This window comes from Crinia signifera, chromosome 7 (assembly GCF_055691185.1).
Source record: "Crinia signifera chromosome 7, ASM5569118v1, whole genome shotgun sequence".
Classification (NCBI taxonomy): domain Eukaryota; kingdom Metazoa; phylum Chordata; class Amphibia; order Anura; family Myobatrachidae; genus Crinia; species Crinia signifera.
In genome coordinates this window covers 100,892,726-100,910,334 of record NC_139223.1, presented here as the reverse complement: position 1 = coordinate 100,910,334, position 17,609 = coordinate 100,892,726, and the positions used below count along the sequence as shown (strand labels likewise).

The window sequence follows — 17,609 nt, the reverse complement described above, 5'->3', positions numbered from 1 at the left end:
GCTCCAAAGAGCAAAAAATACAAAGAGGTGCAAGATGAAATTGTCCTTGAGCCCTTCCACCCACCCTTATGTTGTATACAGGACATGCACAGTTCAACAAACCAATCGTTTCAGCGACGGGGACTTCAGCGGCAGGGACTGTCACATATGGCTGAAACGATTGGTTTGTTTTGGCCCCCATAAAACAAGCTGGCAATGGGCAGTGCACAAACTGGCTTTACAAGATGTCATCATTAAAAAAGAAAAAAAATGCTCCAAAGAGCAAAAAATACAAAGAGGTGCAAGATGAAATTGTCAACAAGCTGGTAATGGGCAGTGCACAAACTGGTTTTATGAGATGTCATCCTCAGCATCCGATTCCTCACCCTCATCCTCTTCTTCACACACAATTAATTTGTCGTCGCTGGAATCAACCAATAAAGGAGGACTGTGTGTATTAGGATGTAAGTGCTGGTGAAGGAGGTCTAGTTGTTGAAATTTGAAATTCATTTTTATGAACATCATCTTCTCCACATTTTGTGGAAGTAACCTCCTACGCCGATCACTAACAAGGGCCCTTATTCTGGTTGGTGCGGATATATCCGCGTGCGTTCGGGCCGCCGATGTTTTGTGTCTGCGCATGTGCAGAGGCATATCTGCGCATATGCGAAAGGGACATACGTCCAAATTCCGCATGAATTGTCTACACTACGAACAGGGGGAGGAGAGGGGCGTGAAGGGCTGTTTGGCCTCATTAACATATGCATACGCCCCGCGTTTCATGGGCGTTCCCATGAAAACGCTGGGCGTACGTATGGTAATGCGGCCGTGACGCACGTGTAGGGGGCGGACATATGACATTGCCGGATGTCAGCTGCCCGCCCAAATCCCTGCTTTTGCACGGAGAAATGCCCGAGTGGTCTGAGCTCGCGGGAGCTGCCTGACCACTCGGTCCTGCATTCGATGGTATGCGACCATCGAATGATGGGGGAGGTTCCAAGAGATTGAGGAGGTGTATCCATGAGAAATCCTCTCGTGCTCCGTGCGGTCAGCGGCTTACCGCATTCGGACGGAGTGAGCGATCCGTACGGAAGGCGGGGTTTGGGACGCACGGTCCTGGCCGCATATTCGGCTCCGGCCGCACAGACGAGAATAAGGCCCAAGGTTCCCAGCTGCGCTGAAGACTCTCTCAGTAAATACACTGGAGGGTGGGCAACTTAAATAAAGCAAAGCCAGTTTGTGCAAAGGCCACCACATTGCCTTTTTATCTTGCCAATAATAGAATGGACAGTCTGACATACCTATATCGATGCTATCGCTAAAGTAATCATCCACCATTCTATCAATTGTGATAGCATCATAGGCAGTAGCAGTAGACATGTCCATTATGGTAGGAAGCTCCTTCAGTCCGGACCAGATGTCAAATATATTTCTGGACTGAATAGCAGTGGGTCTCTTAGGAAAATTTAGTTTTTTCCTCACAAACCCAGTGGTAGAAACTGAAGGAGGAGTTGTGTGCCTGCCACATTTCACTTCAGCTGATAATTTTTGGACCAAGAGGTCTTTGCACCTCTGCAGATTTGTGCCCATTGGTAACAAAGACACAATGTAAGACTTAAACCTAGTATCCAGTATTGTCGCCAAAATATAATGATCTGATTTTATGAGATCGACGACCCTTGGATCCTTGCAAAGTGAATTAAGGGTGTGATCTACTAGTCCTACATAGTTAACAGATTCACTCTGCTTCAACTCCTCCTTCAATTTCTCCAACTGCTTTTGCAAAAGGCCTATCAAGGGAATGACCTGACTCAAGCTGGCAGTGTCAGAACTAACTTTGCGTGTAGCAACCTCAAAGGGCTTCAGGATCTTGCACAACACGGAAATTATTCTCCACTGAGCTTGACTCAGGTGCATTCCCGTTCCTCTCCCTATGTCATAGGTTGAGGTGTAGCTTTGGATGGCCTTTTGCTGCTCCTCCATCCGCTGAAGCATATAGAGGGTGGAATTCCACCTCGTGACCACCTCTTGCTTCAGCGGATGGCAGGGCAAATTTAGCATTTCTTGCAAGTGTTGCAATCTCCTGCACGCACTTGCAGAATGGCGAAAATGTCCACAAATTTTCCGGACAACTGCCAACATCTCTTGAACACCCCAGTCGTATTTCAAGACATGTTGCACCACCAATTTTATTGTGTGAGCAAAACATGGGACATGTTGGAATTTGCCCAGATGAAATGCACTCACAATATTGGTGGCATTGTCGGATACCACAATTCCCGAGGAGAGTCCAAGTGGGGTAAGCCATTGCGCAATGACTTCCTGTAGTTTTTCTAGGAGGTTTTCAGCTGTATGCCTTTTACTGAAACCTGTGATACACAGAGTAGCCTGCCTCTGAATGACAATGGGAAATGATGTTGCTGCTGCTGCTGCTGTTGGTGCTGCTGCTGAAGGCAATACATCTACCCAGTGGACAGTCACAGTCATGTAGTCTTTAGTTTGCCCTGTTCCGCTTGTCCACATATCTGTGGTTAAGTGGACAATCGGTACAGTGCCATTTTTTAGGACACTAACAACGCTATTTTTAATGTCCATATACAGACTGGGTATTGCCTTCCTGGAGAAGTGGAAACTAGATGGAATTTGGTACCGGGGACACAGGACCTCAAGCAACCCTGGACAATGGACACAGCCTCTGGACACAGCTCCTGTACACTGGACACAGCCGTCACACTCGATACAGCCCGTCACCCTGGACACAGCCCCTGGACAATGGACACAGCTCCTGTACACTGGACACAGTCGTCACACTGGACACAGCCGTCACACTGGACACTGGATACAGCCCGTTACCCTGGACACAGCCCCTGGACAATGGACACAGCCTCTGGACACAGCTCCTGTACACTGGACACAGCCGTCACACTGGACACTGGATACAGCCCGTTACCCTTGACACAGCCCCTGGACAATGGACACAGCCTCTGGACACAGCTCCTGTACACTGGACACAGCCGTCACACTGGACACTGGATACAGCCCGTCACCCTGGACACAGCCCCTGGACAATGGACACAGCTCCTGTACACTGGACACAGTCGTCACACTGGACACTGCCCCTGGACACAGCCATCACACTGGACATAGCCCGTCACCCTGGACAAAGCCCCTGGACAATGGACACAGCCTCTGGACACAGCTCCTGTACACTGAACACAGCCGTCACATTGGACACTGCCCCTGGACACAGGCCGTCACCCTGGACACAGCCCCTGGACAATGGACACAGCCCATGGATCGAGCCCCTGTACACTGGACAGAGCCCCTGTGCACAGCCCCTGTACACTGGACACAGCCCCTGTACACTGGACACAACCCCTGTCACACTGGACACAGCCCCTGTCACACTGGACACAGCCCCTGTCACACTGGACACAGCCCCTGTACACTGGACACAGCCCCTGTCCAGGGGCGGATCAAGGATAAAATGACAGGGGGGGCACCATGATAAAAAAGGGTTTGGGTGGGGAAGGGGCGGTGTTAGTGGTGCCAGTGTACATGCTAAGAGAGCGGCAGGAGAGGGTGAGAATGGAATTAAAAATAGGCCCTGGCATTTAAAGTACGCAGGCCCACCAAGGCGACAAAAGTGAAGGATGTAGTTGTGCGAGCGCCAAAGGCGCGCTCCGGAAAAGGGTGTGTGGCCATTCAACAGGGGGCGTGTCAACACCATATACAACTTCTACACATTATGCAACAAAATACTAGACCCCATTATACTTGCCCCTTACACATGATGCCAAATGGAATGAGCCAAAATTGACATAATGCCACATGGATTGAGTCAAAATTCAAATAATGCCACATGGATTGTGTCAAAATTCACATAATGCCACATGGATTGTGTCAAAATTCACATAATGCCACATGGATTGAGCCAAAATTGACATAATAACACACACGGATTACGCCAAAATTCACATAATGCCAAATGGATTGTGTCAAAATTCACATAATGCCACACGGATTGAGCCAAATGCATAAAATGCCATACGGATTGAGCCAAAATTCACATAATGCCACATGGATTGAGCCAAAATTCACATAATGCCACACGGATTAAACCAAAATTCACATAATGCCACATGGATTGGGAAAAAATTCACATAATGCCACACGGATTGAGCCAAAATTCACATAATGCCACATGGATTGAGCCAAAATTCACATAATGCCACACGGATTAAACCAAAATTCACATAATGCCACATGGATTGGGAAAAAATTCACATAATGCCACACGGATTGAGCCAAAATTCACATAATGCCACATGGATTGAGCCAAAATTCACATAATGCCACACGGATTGAGACAAAATTCACATAATGCTACACGGATTGAGCCAGAATTTACATAATGCCACACAAATTAAGCCAAAATTCACAATACACTTCATAAACAGGGACATTGTCTACCAAAGGCTCGCATTAAACATTTACACCATAATGTCCATTACACGTTAAATTACACGCCATTATGTCCATTATGTGTTATGCCAAACACCATAATGCCTATTAAAAATTATGCTACATAAGTACTGCTTCTCTACATGCTCATTGCCAAGGGTTCCATGCTCATTGCCAGAGGTTCCATGCTCGTTGCCATGTGGGATTACATGCTCATTGCCAAGGGGGAATACATGCTCGTGGTAAATGGGGGACAGCCGCCGGCAGAAGTGATAGCCACTGACAGTGGCAGAGCCTGGCTGTATTCAGAGCACTGCAGGTCCCGGCTATTTGAAATAATACCCCTTTCACACCAGAAAATGCATTCCCAGGTTGGCCCCTTTTACACCAGCCTAGTCCCTGCATTTTCTGGTGTGAGGGGGAGAGAAAACCACCCCTCCCCCCTTCAGCCCTGGATTTCCTATGTATCCCTCACACAGGAAAGTCACCTAGCTGGGTCCACACTAGACAACAAGATATTAAACACATGCAATAAACTGTACATTACCATGACAGACACCTCTCAGGTTCAGGAGTATATGCCCTGATGGGCGCAATACTTATAAACACGAGGGACTATTTCCCACCACCGGAATACATCTGGTATGTAATAAAGTCCCGTTCTATTTCTATAGAACACACAGTCCTGTGGATGGCCCCATTAGTGTGAGAGGTACGGCTACCATGAGATTGCAGGCATTCTGTATTGGGAAACCGCTGTTAATTCAGGTAATAGAGTGTCTGTGTCTCTGGGCTATATTTAGGGGTGTCTACTCCCTCATGATCCAGGTGGGGGTGCCCAGAGGGTGGTTCATGACAATGACACAACTTGAGAAATTTTAACTTCAGGAGGTCTTCCCTATAAAAGAGACCTCAGACAAAAATATTAGTTCTCTCCCGAAACCTGTTCCCACACAGGTATCATTGACCAACCCATAACGTAATAACCTCTATGTACAAAACTCTGCATGAACATACATACACTATACATTTGTTGGTACACTTACAGCTCATTAGAGAACAATGCTTCCTTGGTACTTGTTTCCTAGCACGGAGCCCATCGCATACCATAATTAGTGGTATGCGATGGGACCCGATTTTCGGGTCCCAAGAGCCGCACTGTACAATTTTAAAATCGCATTGCATGCCATTAAAATGACATGCGATGCGATTGATGCGATCAAAATGATGATTTCATTGTACATTTACCCTGATGGGTGATTAGTGTGTTATATGCACCTCCATTGTTAACTCCACTGCCATTATTAACGCCAACCCGAAGCGTGGAGAGCGCAGCGAGCCAGCGAGGGGCGGCGGTACACGTCCTCCGACCTATTCATACCCCACTATCCAAGTCGGCGTGGAGTTGATTTTATGTAGTGTGGCGAGCGCTGCGAGCCACCGAGACCGAAGTGTGGCGAGCTCAGCGAGCCCCGCGAGGGTACGCAGAATACATGTGAAGTTTTTTTTTTTTTTTTTTTTTTTAAATCTGTTTATTCAAATTTTCCATATGTGAAGTTATACACGTCCCCTCGCCACGCTTCGGGCTCGCCACACTATATAAAATCAACTCCACGCCGATGTGGATAGTGGGGGTATGAGAAGGTAGGAGGACGCGTACAGATACACCTGCATCCCCTTTCTATATCATAATATAAAGCAGAAAAGATTTAGCACAACACTGTACTGTATGTGAGTTTTATGATTTTTTTTTCTTTAATACAGTATGTGGTTTTATTCTATGTTGTTCAAAAGAACATCTATTGATGCTTGATTGATTTTAACTTCTGTAGATGACTATACAGTAGCAGTAGTTCCCAAACTGTGTGATTAGGCACCCTACGGTGCCATGAGGCTTTTGCAGGGGTGCCTTGGGTTCGTGTTCCAGGACCAAATCAAATCATATATTTTATTTATTTACAGGTTCTTATATAGCGCAGCATATTCCGTTACAATTATAAACAACAGTGATTAAACAAACTGGGTAGATACAAGCCGACATAGAGGTAGGAGGGCCCTGCTACCAAGCTTACAATCTATAGAATGTTAAAAGAAATAGGCAAAACCAGTGCTACTATGGACAATCAGAAGCACAACTGTACACCACATAACTGCCCTTAAGGATAACAATAAAAATAGTTTATCCTAGAGTTGCTGTGAAAAAATGCTGATACTCTAGTGCGCCATGAGTCAAGAAAGTTTTGGAACTACTGGACTATAGTGATTACAGCACATGTTGTGCTGTCTTTACCCTACTTTATGTGTCTGGCAATCGATTTGCTTTGACAGCAGTGTTGCACAGTGCTTTTGTCTTGTGACTAACAAGGCAGTCAGGCTTTCTGGTATTTTGGTATGTAACTAAAGTTGCTTTAAGGATTTTACAGGCTGGTGTGCTGATAAAACATTTTCTAGCTAGAAGGTATAACGCTGTATTACCAGAATTTCAGTTTTCTTACCAACCAGTGATATTGAACCAGTGATATTGAACCAGTTTTCTTACCAACCAGTGATATTGAACATGTAGGGTGACATTCTATGTGTAGCGTTAAAAACCGCATGATTTTTACCGCACCTAATCGCACTTTTGAAAATCGCAAGATTGGGCCGTTTTTCGCATATTTAATGAGATGCAAAAAACGGCCCAAATAGTGCACCTAGGTGCGATTTGATGCGATTTCTTTAGTCCTGAAAATGTGCGATTTTTTAGATCTGAAAATCGCACATTTGCAGGAAATCGCAATTTAAAAAAAAAAAAAACAACTGCGCGGGGTCCCCCGCCACAAGTCCCAGCATGCGGGGCATTAAAGGGCCCGCTGGCTCTTGTAGTTCCACAGTACAAGAAATAGTTAAATAAAACACACACTGACACCCAGAAAAATGAACGTTTAATACATCCACAGCCCACACATACTGATACTTACCTACCTTGAGCCCTCGGGTCGGTCCCTGGATCCGGGGTCCTGGCTCCAGGGCTGAAGAGTCCGGTTCCGGGGCCTTGGTCCTGGTTCCGGGGCTGGTCCGGGGCTCCTGGGCTGAAGATTCCGGGGTCCTGGATCCGTAGTAATCCAAAGGGGTACCTGAGGAAGGAAATCCTACTCACCTGGTCCCCGGCGATGACCCCGGCATCTTCAGCTCCAGACGCGCTGCTCCTGGCTGGTACCCGCTCACGGAATGGAGAGACGCAGATATTTTCATCTTCCGCGCCTCTCCTCAGACTGATTCTATTCTCGGCTACTGATTGGCCGCTAGGCGGCCAATAGAATTATCCGGAGTAGAGGCGCGGAAGATGAAAATCTCTGCGTCTCTCCAGTCCGTGAGCCCGTTGTGGTTCTCCAAGTCCCAGCATGCGGGGTAGGCTTGCTGGGACTCATAGTTCTACAGTATAAGACAATAGTTTTTATTCTTTTTTTTTACACTTTTCATCAACCCGATGCCCACCGCCCAGGGGCATCGGGGACAGCCCCGGACTTTCAGCATGGGCTGGTAAGTCCTGGAGGGGGGGCCCCCTTCTTTGGGGGGTCCCCACTTCCCCAGGACCCCTGCCCATGCTGACCAGCCAGGGGGATAATGCTTTGGCCGCGGGACCTTATATAATAAGTGTCCCCCGGCTGTGGCATTACCCTGCTGGCTGGTTGGGTCTGGTGCTGGTTCTTGAAATGCGGGGGACCCCTAGTCATTTTGTCCCCCGTATTTTGGGAACCAGCGCCGGACCTTGAGCCTTGTGCTGGTTTCATTAAATCAAGGGGACCCTATTTGTCGGGGACCGTGATTTTATGTCACCAGCACCGGCTCAAGGTCCGGCGCTGGTTCCCAAAATACGGGAATGTTTAACCCTTTTTTTCCACCAGAACCCTGCACAGATCTCAATGATCTGTGCAGGGTTCTGGCTAATTCGCCCATCAGAACCTGGTCTGATTTTTGGGCGAATTTTAGACACATTTATACAAATCGCATACCATTAAATATGCGATTTTTATATTTTTCAATGTGAAAACATCTGGATGCGATGTGCTGCGAGAAACAGCCATCGCATTTCCAGAATGTCCAATTTGTTGGCCAAAATCGCACTTTTTTCACATTTTCGCAGCTCATTAAATATGCGAAAATGGAAAAACATGCGATTTCTGCCGTTTTTGTGAAAAAAAATCGCAAAAAAAAATATCTCACTCCATAGAATGTCACCCGTAGTGTCTACATGTTAGTGTTACACTATTAAAAGATTACATGTACCCTCTGTGGAAAATTATAGGAGGATATTTAAACATCCAGCGGGCACAAGGTGCATCTGTTCTAAAACATACAGATTAACAATTTTCTTCATCATACATTAGTGCTTTATCTGCCTTTTCCCTCAGATCTGGGATCTGTTTTCCATAGCTTTTAATGTGGTCCTGGCACACACACGCACACACATATAATAACTTGTTGACATGTCTATGTTTAAGACTGAATAGCCCTCCTTGCTGGTCTGACTTACCATCTTGCTCCTGACCAGATTCTCTATAGCACTGACCAGTTCAGCGGCACTAGGGACCTCTGCTGAGCTCTGACGAGCCACAAGTAATGAGGGCTGGAAGTTGTGGACGTGCAAAGGGAAAGCAGGAGCCAAAGGCGTAATGCAGCAAGGTAATGGCAGGAAGCGGTCACATGGAAGTTATGGGAAAAGAAAGTGGGAAAATATTAGCAGGAATAACAGTTATACATGACACACAGAGCCTGAGACAAAATTCTTCCCCATACATTACAACATGACCCTCTCCAGGAGGGACACAATGCTCTGCTCCTGGACTTCTCTCTTAATATATGATTACCATCACCTGTTTGGTGATTAGGTTATCTAATAAGAAAGGTGCTTCAACTCAGGTGATGGCAATCATAAATTAAAGGGAAGTGCAGGAGCAGAGCATTGTGTCCCTCCTGGAGAGAGTCATGTTGGGAGGTATGCTTCCCTACAACATACAGTATAATGACAACAGAGCAGAGCAGCCCTAGCATGTTCTACAATGTAGCGCAAGCCATGCTATAAACCAAGAACTTTACCTATCATCAAAAACTAATAGATGCAATACTGATAACATTCTTAACATATTGTACCCGGTCCGTATGGAGAACCATGCAGAGACAAAGATATAAAGATATGTCCTCATACATCGTGGCTGCGTACCTAATAACGTCCGCTATGTGATCGCGCCTGCTCCTTCCGCCATAGTCCCGTTATAAATTGCGTTAGAAATGTAACGTAATGTTGTAATTGTATCCTGAAATACTACTCATTGACCACCTTATGTCATTTTCCTAAACAGTACAGCGCATGCCTGTACATGTCATAGGTGTGTTCTGTAATACTGTATACAGTAATTCACACATACTGTACAGTACTCTGTAAAGCTCATTTATAAGGTATAAATACGGGGGATAAAAAAATCTGTCTTTACTTTAGGATAAGAGTACATACTTTAGGTACAGAGTACTTGGATTAAATTCTCACAAGCAGATCTGTTCGCTTATGCATGTCGTTGGTACAGATTGCTACTGTATAAATATGGTATACATGCTAACCTTTACTAATGCTGGAAACTTTCACATGGTACATTATTTAAGGAGCTACTGTATCTATCATTGTGCTGTACTGCGCCATGAAAACAGCGCACTCCACAGGCATGTCTCATACTGGACTGTATATTGTACACCAATGGAGGAACTAAAATCACAGGTTTGCAGACAAAGCAGTGTTATTTTCTGCAGTGTTTTAAGTTGATAAAGATACTGTATTTAGTATGTACTATTCACCTCCATGTTGGTGTCCCCGGTGCCAGCGTTCCCCTCCTCCGGCACTCGCCTCCTCCATGACACTCCCCATCGGCAGCAATGTACGTAATTCATTCACTGCTCTTTATCCGCGGGATTATCGCATCGCATGCCATTGTACCTCATGCAAAATCGCATGCAATTGCATGCGATTTTTTAGGGTGCAATGGCAATGACCTTTTAATACCCACACTATCCACATCGGCGTGGAGTTGATTTTATATAGTGTGTCCCCTCGTCCGTATCCACGTCCCCTTGCAGGGCTTGCTACGCTAGCCACGCTTCGGGCTTGGTGGCTCGCCCCACTATATAAAATTCAACTACACGCTGCCGTGGATAGTGGGGTTATGAAAAGGTCGGGAGGATGCGAAGAGTAGCGAGCGCATCGAGAAGATGCAGAAAACATGTAAAGTAATCCGCGTACGCTCGCCACGCTTCAGGCTCGGTGGCTCGCCACACTGTATAAAATTAACTCCATGCCGACGTGGATAGTGGTGGTATGAAAAGGTTGTGAGGATGCGTTCCGCTGCACTCGCCACGCTTTGGGGTGGCGTGGATAGTGGAGCCATACAATACATCTGATACAGTAGTGTGGACATGTGTTAATGTTAAACTGTGAATTTACTTAGTAATGATTCATCAATGAAAGAAAATAATTAATAACATATATGAACAATGATAAAAATAATTAACAATAATATGAACAATAATAAAGATAATGAACAATAATAAGGATAATTAAAGATGAAAGAAGAAAAAAAAGTCACTGTGAAGGCAGTGAATTAGCCTTTGGCAGGAGTGTCAGAGCGTGGAGAATTCTGCCAAAGGGATTGGCAGCACCCAAACTCTTCCTCCACATGAATTCTTGGAGGTATAACTCCAAGTGGTGCCTTGAGGTTCCTCTATGACATTTATTCCTCCATTTGCAGGCCCCCTACAGCCGCTCAATGTTTTGGGTGTGGACCCCTGACTCAGGGTCAACAAAATTGTACCTATGATTTACCCTGGCATGTTCATACTCTGCCTGCTGAAGTTGGTCGGTATTATATGCCCTCCAGCAATCCGAGTATATCACAGATCCGGGAGATCAGCGTAGTGGCGTCTTTCCTTTCCACAGCGGTTAGAAAGCAATCGCCTGTCTCCCTGCTGATTCCGCCAAAAACCCATTGCTGGGGCAGCATCCTCCCAACATGGTATTTCCACTTGAAGAAGAGGCTCTCGTCAACCTCCACCACCATGCCAGGCCCTCCAATTTGCCTCTGCGGCTGGGAAAGCCATGGCACACGCAAACCCCAAAGAACACTGTTGTACTGCACAGTGTTTTTTATCGACATGTGCAGCTCCCTCTCACAGTACAGTACACTGATCATCTCCTATGCCCATGAGTAGACGAAACGGACCTGGGTCAGGAAGGGTAACCCGCACCCCAGGAACCAGTGGGCTGCTCGAACACTGACCTACATGATTTTATGTGGCAGCGCCAAGTCCCTTACTTCAGAGACATCCTCATTGGATGGCCGTTCACGCAATTCTACGTAACTCTTCATCTACCCCTATCTCCCCTCTACCACCCCCGTCTCCTCCTCTATCACCTCCTCTACTCCTCTACCACCCACATCTCCTCCTTTACCACACATCTCCTCATCTACCACCCCCATTCCTCCTCTACCACCTCTGCTCCTATACAACCCTAGTCTCCGCCTTTACCACCCCCTCTAAACCCCCGCTGCTCCTCTTCCACCCAGTCTTCTCCTCTACCACCCACTCTTCTCTTCTAAACCCACCTCTCCTCCTCTACCACCCCATGTCTCCTCCTTTAACCACCCCTGTTTCCTCAACTACACCCCCTCTCCTTCTCTACGCCCTCTCCTCCTATACAATCCCCTCTCCTCCTCTGCCACCTTCTCTCCCCTTTTTTTTTCTGCCACCTTCTCTCCCCTTTTACCACCCCCTCTAACCCCTGGGGGGGGGGGGAGTAGGCAGATACCTTGCACCTGCCCTGCGGCCCCTCCCTCTCTCCTCCCATCTCTCTTTCACTCCCCATCTCACATACTCTTTATCTCCCTTTCTTCTTACTCTACCCCTTTTTCTCTCTCTCTCACCCACCACTCTCCCTTCCCCCACTCTCTTTCGCTCTGCCAACCTCTCTCTGCCTCCTCTCACCCCCCCCCTCTTTCTTTTGCCACCACTCTCACCCACTCTCCCCTCTCATGCACCCTCTCATCTACATTATCTCTGTCTTCCCTCTCTCCTCCCTATTTTTTGTCTCTCCCTCACACCATCCCCGTCCCCTCTCTCCCTGGCCATTTCTCTCCACCCTCTCTCTCCCTCTTCCACTCACCTCCTCTCTCCCTTGTATCTCACTCTCCCCTTGCTCTCTGTGTCTCACCGACTCACTCCTCTTCCCTCACACTGTCCCTGTCTCCCGTACCGCTCACCCACTCTCACTTCCATCCCTCCGTCCACCTTCCCTAGCTCCCTATAGCCACCTTAGTCTCTCTAACGCTCCCCATCACCCACTGTATAACCATCTACCTCTCCCCTGTGGCACTATCTCCCCTTTTTCCTCTCTCTCCTGTCACCCTGCCTTTCCAAGACATCACCCTCTGCCTCTCTCAATCATCTGCTCACTGTTACCCAGTCTCTCCTTGTCATTCCCTTTGAGGCCATGCCCTTGTTTTGAGACAACACCAACTGTTTTGGGAACATCCAAATAACCTCCCTCCCTTCCCTGTTATGGTGTCTCCCTGTAATTTTGTTCTGGAACCACCCCTGATACCTTATCAGTGGCGGCAACACCACACAGGGCACTGCTGCTGGATGTGGCTCTGCCTAGTGTTATGTTGGCTCCGCCCATTAATGATTTGCTGCTTGAGGCCACTTCCAGATATTTTCCAGGGCCACTTTTAGTCCACAATCTGCCCCTGACCACAGGGCAGCAGGTGCCTACTGTAGACTGGGAACAATACATTACCATGTGAATAGCGCATACTAAATACTGTACTTATGTTAGTTGGGCACCCGTTACGTAGTTTGCGTAGTGGTGTATTGAGAATACCAATACACCACTACGCTGGCTACGTAAACTACCGAACTTACGCAAATGACGTAAGTTACGCAAATTACGTAACTGGAGCCCTGCTAACACATAAAGGATCATATGGCCACTATCCACATCATAACCCCAGTGTCCACGTGGGCGTGGAGCTCATTCTATAAATTGTGGCGAGCGCAGCGAGCCACCGAGCCTGGAGCGTGGCAAGAGCAGCGAGCCCTGCGAGGGGACGCAGATACGCTTTATAAAATTAACTCCACGCCCACGTGGACACTGGGGTTATGACGTGGATAGTGGCCATATGATTGTGTAAGTGTGTGTTGTGTGTGTAATGTGTGTATGTGTGTGTGTGGTGTGCATGATACTCACCATCCCGGCACTCGTCTCCCTGCAGTCCGGCATGCAGCTATGTATGCTATTAGCGTAGTCACAGCTGGGGGAGCTGGGAAACCATGTGATGTGACTACGCTAAATCGCCACCATTGCGTCCCGTCGCCTAGAGTCCCCGCCGCCACCAGGACAGGGTAAGTTAACCCCCCCTGCCCCCTGTCTGCTCCGCCGCCCACGTTTAGCCAGCCGCCCCGCAATGGCTACGCTGATAACGTAGCCAAAGCTACGTTGTCAGCGTAGCGTAGCCGGGCGCCCGGCTAACATATAAGTACCCTAAATACAGTATCTTTATTAATTTAAAACTCTGCAGAAAATGACACTGCTTTGACTGCAATTGCAATCCCGGATTGAGTACACAATGTAGGGACAAACACCCAATAAGGTAAACATAGTCATTTTGCAACATTTATAGTAGTTCTTCACTCACTAATGTGACTATGCACAAAGTAGCTACAGTAAACAGTGGGCTCAATGGGAATGAATACTGATTGATCGTGGGGGAAGGTGCAGAAGCATGCATTGACTTTCAAACTCTACTACAGTACACTACAGTGTATTGCAGTGTCTACTGTAGACTGGGAACAATATCATGTGAATAGTACATACTAAATACAGTATCTTTATCAACTTAAAATACTGCAGAAAATAACACTGCTTTGTCTGTGATTTTAGTTGCTCGTAACCTGTGAAAGTTTCCAGCATTAGTGAAGGTTAGCATGAATTCCATATTTATACAGTAGCAATCTGTACCAACGACATGCATAATCGAACAGATCTGCTTGTGAAAATTTATTCCAAAGTACTCTGTACCTAAAGTACATACTCTTTCCCTAAAGAAAGGACTTTTACCTGAAGTAGGAAATTTACTCGTGCAAAAAAACCCCCGTTATTTGTAACACAGTATGTAACGACAATAACTGTATCATGTACATGGCAGCCTACCATTGTTAATTTGTTTTGTGCAAAAGGAATTTGCAAAGCACCAAATAACTTTATTTATTAAAAAAAAATAAAAAGTAGTACGTTAAAAAAAAAAAAATTGTACCCCACTGTGGATCGAACCAGTATTGCTGTTAACAGTATAACTGTGTCTCTTACCGCTAGGCCACAGAAACCTGTGATTTTAGTTGCTCCATTGGTGTACAATTTACAGTCCAGTATGAGACATGATTGTGGAGTGTGCTGTTTTCATGGCGCAGTACAGCATAATGATAGATACAGTAGCTCCTTAAATAAATGTACCATGTGAAAGTTTCCAGCATTGGTAAAGGTTAGCATGTATTCCATATTTATACAGTAGCAATCTGTACCAACGACATGCAGAATCGAACTGATCTGCTTGTGGAAATTTAATCCAAGTACTCTGTACCTAAAGTACGTACTCTTTCCCTAAAGTAAGGACTTTTTCCTGAAGTGGAAAATTTACTTGTGCGAAAAAAAACCCGTTCTTTGTATTTAACGACAATAACTGTATCATGTACATGGCAGCCTACCATTGTTAATTTGTTTTGTGCAAAAGGAATTTGCAAAGCACCAAATAACTTTATTGATTAAAAAAAAAAAAAAAGTAGTACGTTAAAAAAAATATAAAAATTGTACCCCACTGTGGATTGCACCAGTATTGCTGTTAACAGTATAACAGTGTCTCTTACCGCTAGGCCACAGAAACCTGTGATTTTAGTTGCTCCATTGGTGTACAATATACAGTCCAGTACGAGACATGCCCGTAGAGTGCGCTGTTTTCATGGCGCAGTACAGCATAATGATAGATACAGTAGCTCCTTAAATAATGTACCATGTGAAAGTTTCCAGCATTAGTAAAGGTTAGCATGTATTCCATATTAATACAATAGCAATCTGTACCAACGACATGCATAACCGAACAGATCTGCTTGTGAGAAATTAATCCAAAAACTCTTTACCTAAATGATGTACTCTTTCCCTTTAAAGTATGGAAAAAATCTGTAGTGTAAAGTTGGACAAAATCTGTAGTGGGAAGTTGCGTGGCAGCCTGACATTGCGTATTGTAGAAAACAGATTTTTTTTTCTTTTATAAAGTGAAGAATGTTGACTGGCCAGCTTCTCACAGATCAATGTCAACTCCAACATCATTGTATTCAGCACCGTAGTCTAAAGTGGAACATTTGTCACCCAGTGGTTAAACTGTGTATTACATGGTGTGAGACATAACGCAGGCCATAACGCAATCTACAACTCTCGACTTGGAAGCCTAAAAAGTGCGTTGTGAGCCACGATGTATGAGGACACATCTTTATAAAAGTTATTAGAGAGCTGGAAACCATTAATTGCTGCACCATGATTTAAAGTGTATACAATTCCTTTATAGAGAACTTTATATAGGATATTAATCTGTGGTAATAATATATAGATAATCTGGAAATGATAGAATCATAAGCACCTCCTTACACCTCTCATATTCATCTGGCATATAGCTTGTTAATGTGCTATGCTTGACTTGCTTACAGTAGAATGCAAAAACCTGGTTGTGTAATGTTTCTCCCTAGCTGACATTAGATTGGTGTGCAAGAGGCATGCTGCCTCTTGCACATTGAAAAGTGGATGCACAAAATTAAATATTACAAAATATGTAGGAGGGAACTGGCACTTGAAAATCTCTTAAAAATCTCACTCATTACCTCAGTGTTAAAAACAGTACAATAAATTTGGGTTGGGATCATTTGGTCTATTGCATTATGGTCGAAAGTCATTAGGTCGAATCCATTAGGTCGACATGCTAAAAGGTCGACATGACTCTAGGTCGACATGGGAAAAGGTCGACATGATTCTAGGTCGAAAGGTCATTAGTTCGACAGGTCATTAGTTCGACAAGGTCATTAGTTCGACATTGTCTATGTCGACATTCACAAGGTCGACATGGGGTTTTTCACTGTTTTTTTACCTGAATGTCAACACAGTTGACATGGACACAGTTTAAAGTGCACTGCATCCCCTCGCAACGCTCGCTGCGCTCGCTATGCGTCGGGCACGGTGCCTCGCTACGCTCGACACACTATTTTATTCTCCCACCACGCCCTAGTGGATGGTAGGGCATGAAATACCGCCTGTCGGCACATGTTGGCTCAAAAAACAGTGAAAAACTCCATGTCGACCTTGTGAATGTCGACATAGAGAATGTCGAACTAATGACCTTGTCGAACTAATGACCTGTCGAACTAATGACCTTTCGAACTAGAATCATGTCGACCTTTTCCCATGTCGACCTAGAGTCATGTCGACCTTTTAGCATGTCGACCTAATGGATTCGACCTAATGACTGTCGACCATAATGCAGTAGACCAAATGACCGCATCCCAATAAATTTACAGTATTTCTCAGAATACAAAATAAGATTTTGGTTATTACCTGGTAAATCAGTTTCACTGATGCCATGGAAGACACTAGAGACCTCATAGGGTATAGACGATGCTGACCACTACAGCGTAAAACTTTCAGGGCAGTTTAGGCTGCTCCTCCCCTGTACCCTACCCCCTGCCAAGTGCTGCCAGTTTTCCTCTAGCAATGGCCCAAAAGATAGAGGAGGAGAAAAAGAGAAATAAAACTAGACACACTACACATCCAAAAGGATTCAAGAGACAACCAGGAATATCCTGCGATCCTCCATGAGTGGCAGTGGCAGTAGCGGAGCTACGGTTATGGAGACAGTCTGTGGTCTCCTCCGCCCACCTCCGTATTCCCTGGCCCGCGTCACTCAGCAAACCTGGTGATGCAGAGAAGCACATCCGCCCAACGTTCTCTGGCTTCTGGGTGGGCGATTATAACCTCTGCCCAGTGGTTGCTGGGTTAGCCGGCGAAGCCAGCCGGGCCCAGTTGATGGAATTGGAGCTGGGGGCTG

General features: G+C 45.9%; 1 protein-coding gene across 12 annotated transcripts in view; it reads right to left on the bottom strand.

Annotated features, from left to right (window-relative positions):
• The window catches only part of KALRN (kalirin RhoGEF kinase), an 856,470-nt gene that overhangs the window by 128,959 nt on the left and 709,902 nt on the right, over positions 1 to 17,609 (bottom strand). For 10 of the 12 annotated variants that reach the window (XR_014450786.1, XM_083153542.1, XM_083153544.1 and 7 more), the window contains one exon: positions 8,960 to 9,052. The exons of the other annotated variants lie outside the window; for them this stretch is intronic. Coding sequence is in view for 9 of the 10 variants with exons in the window: in XM_083153542.1 (XP_083009668.1) it covers positions 8,960 to 9,052 (93 nt within the window). In the remaining variant the exon portion in view is untranslated. The remainder of the gene's footprint in view (positions 1 to 8,959; positions 9,053 to 17,609) is intronic. 12 annotated transcript variants of the gene reach the window in all.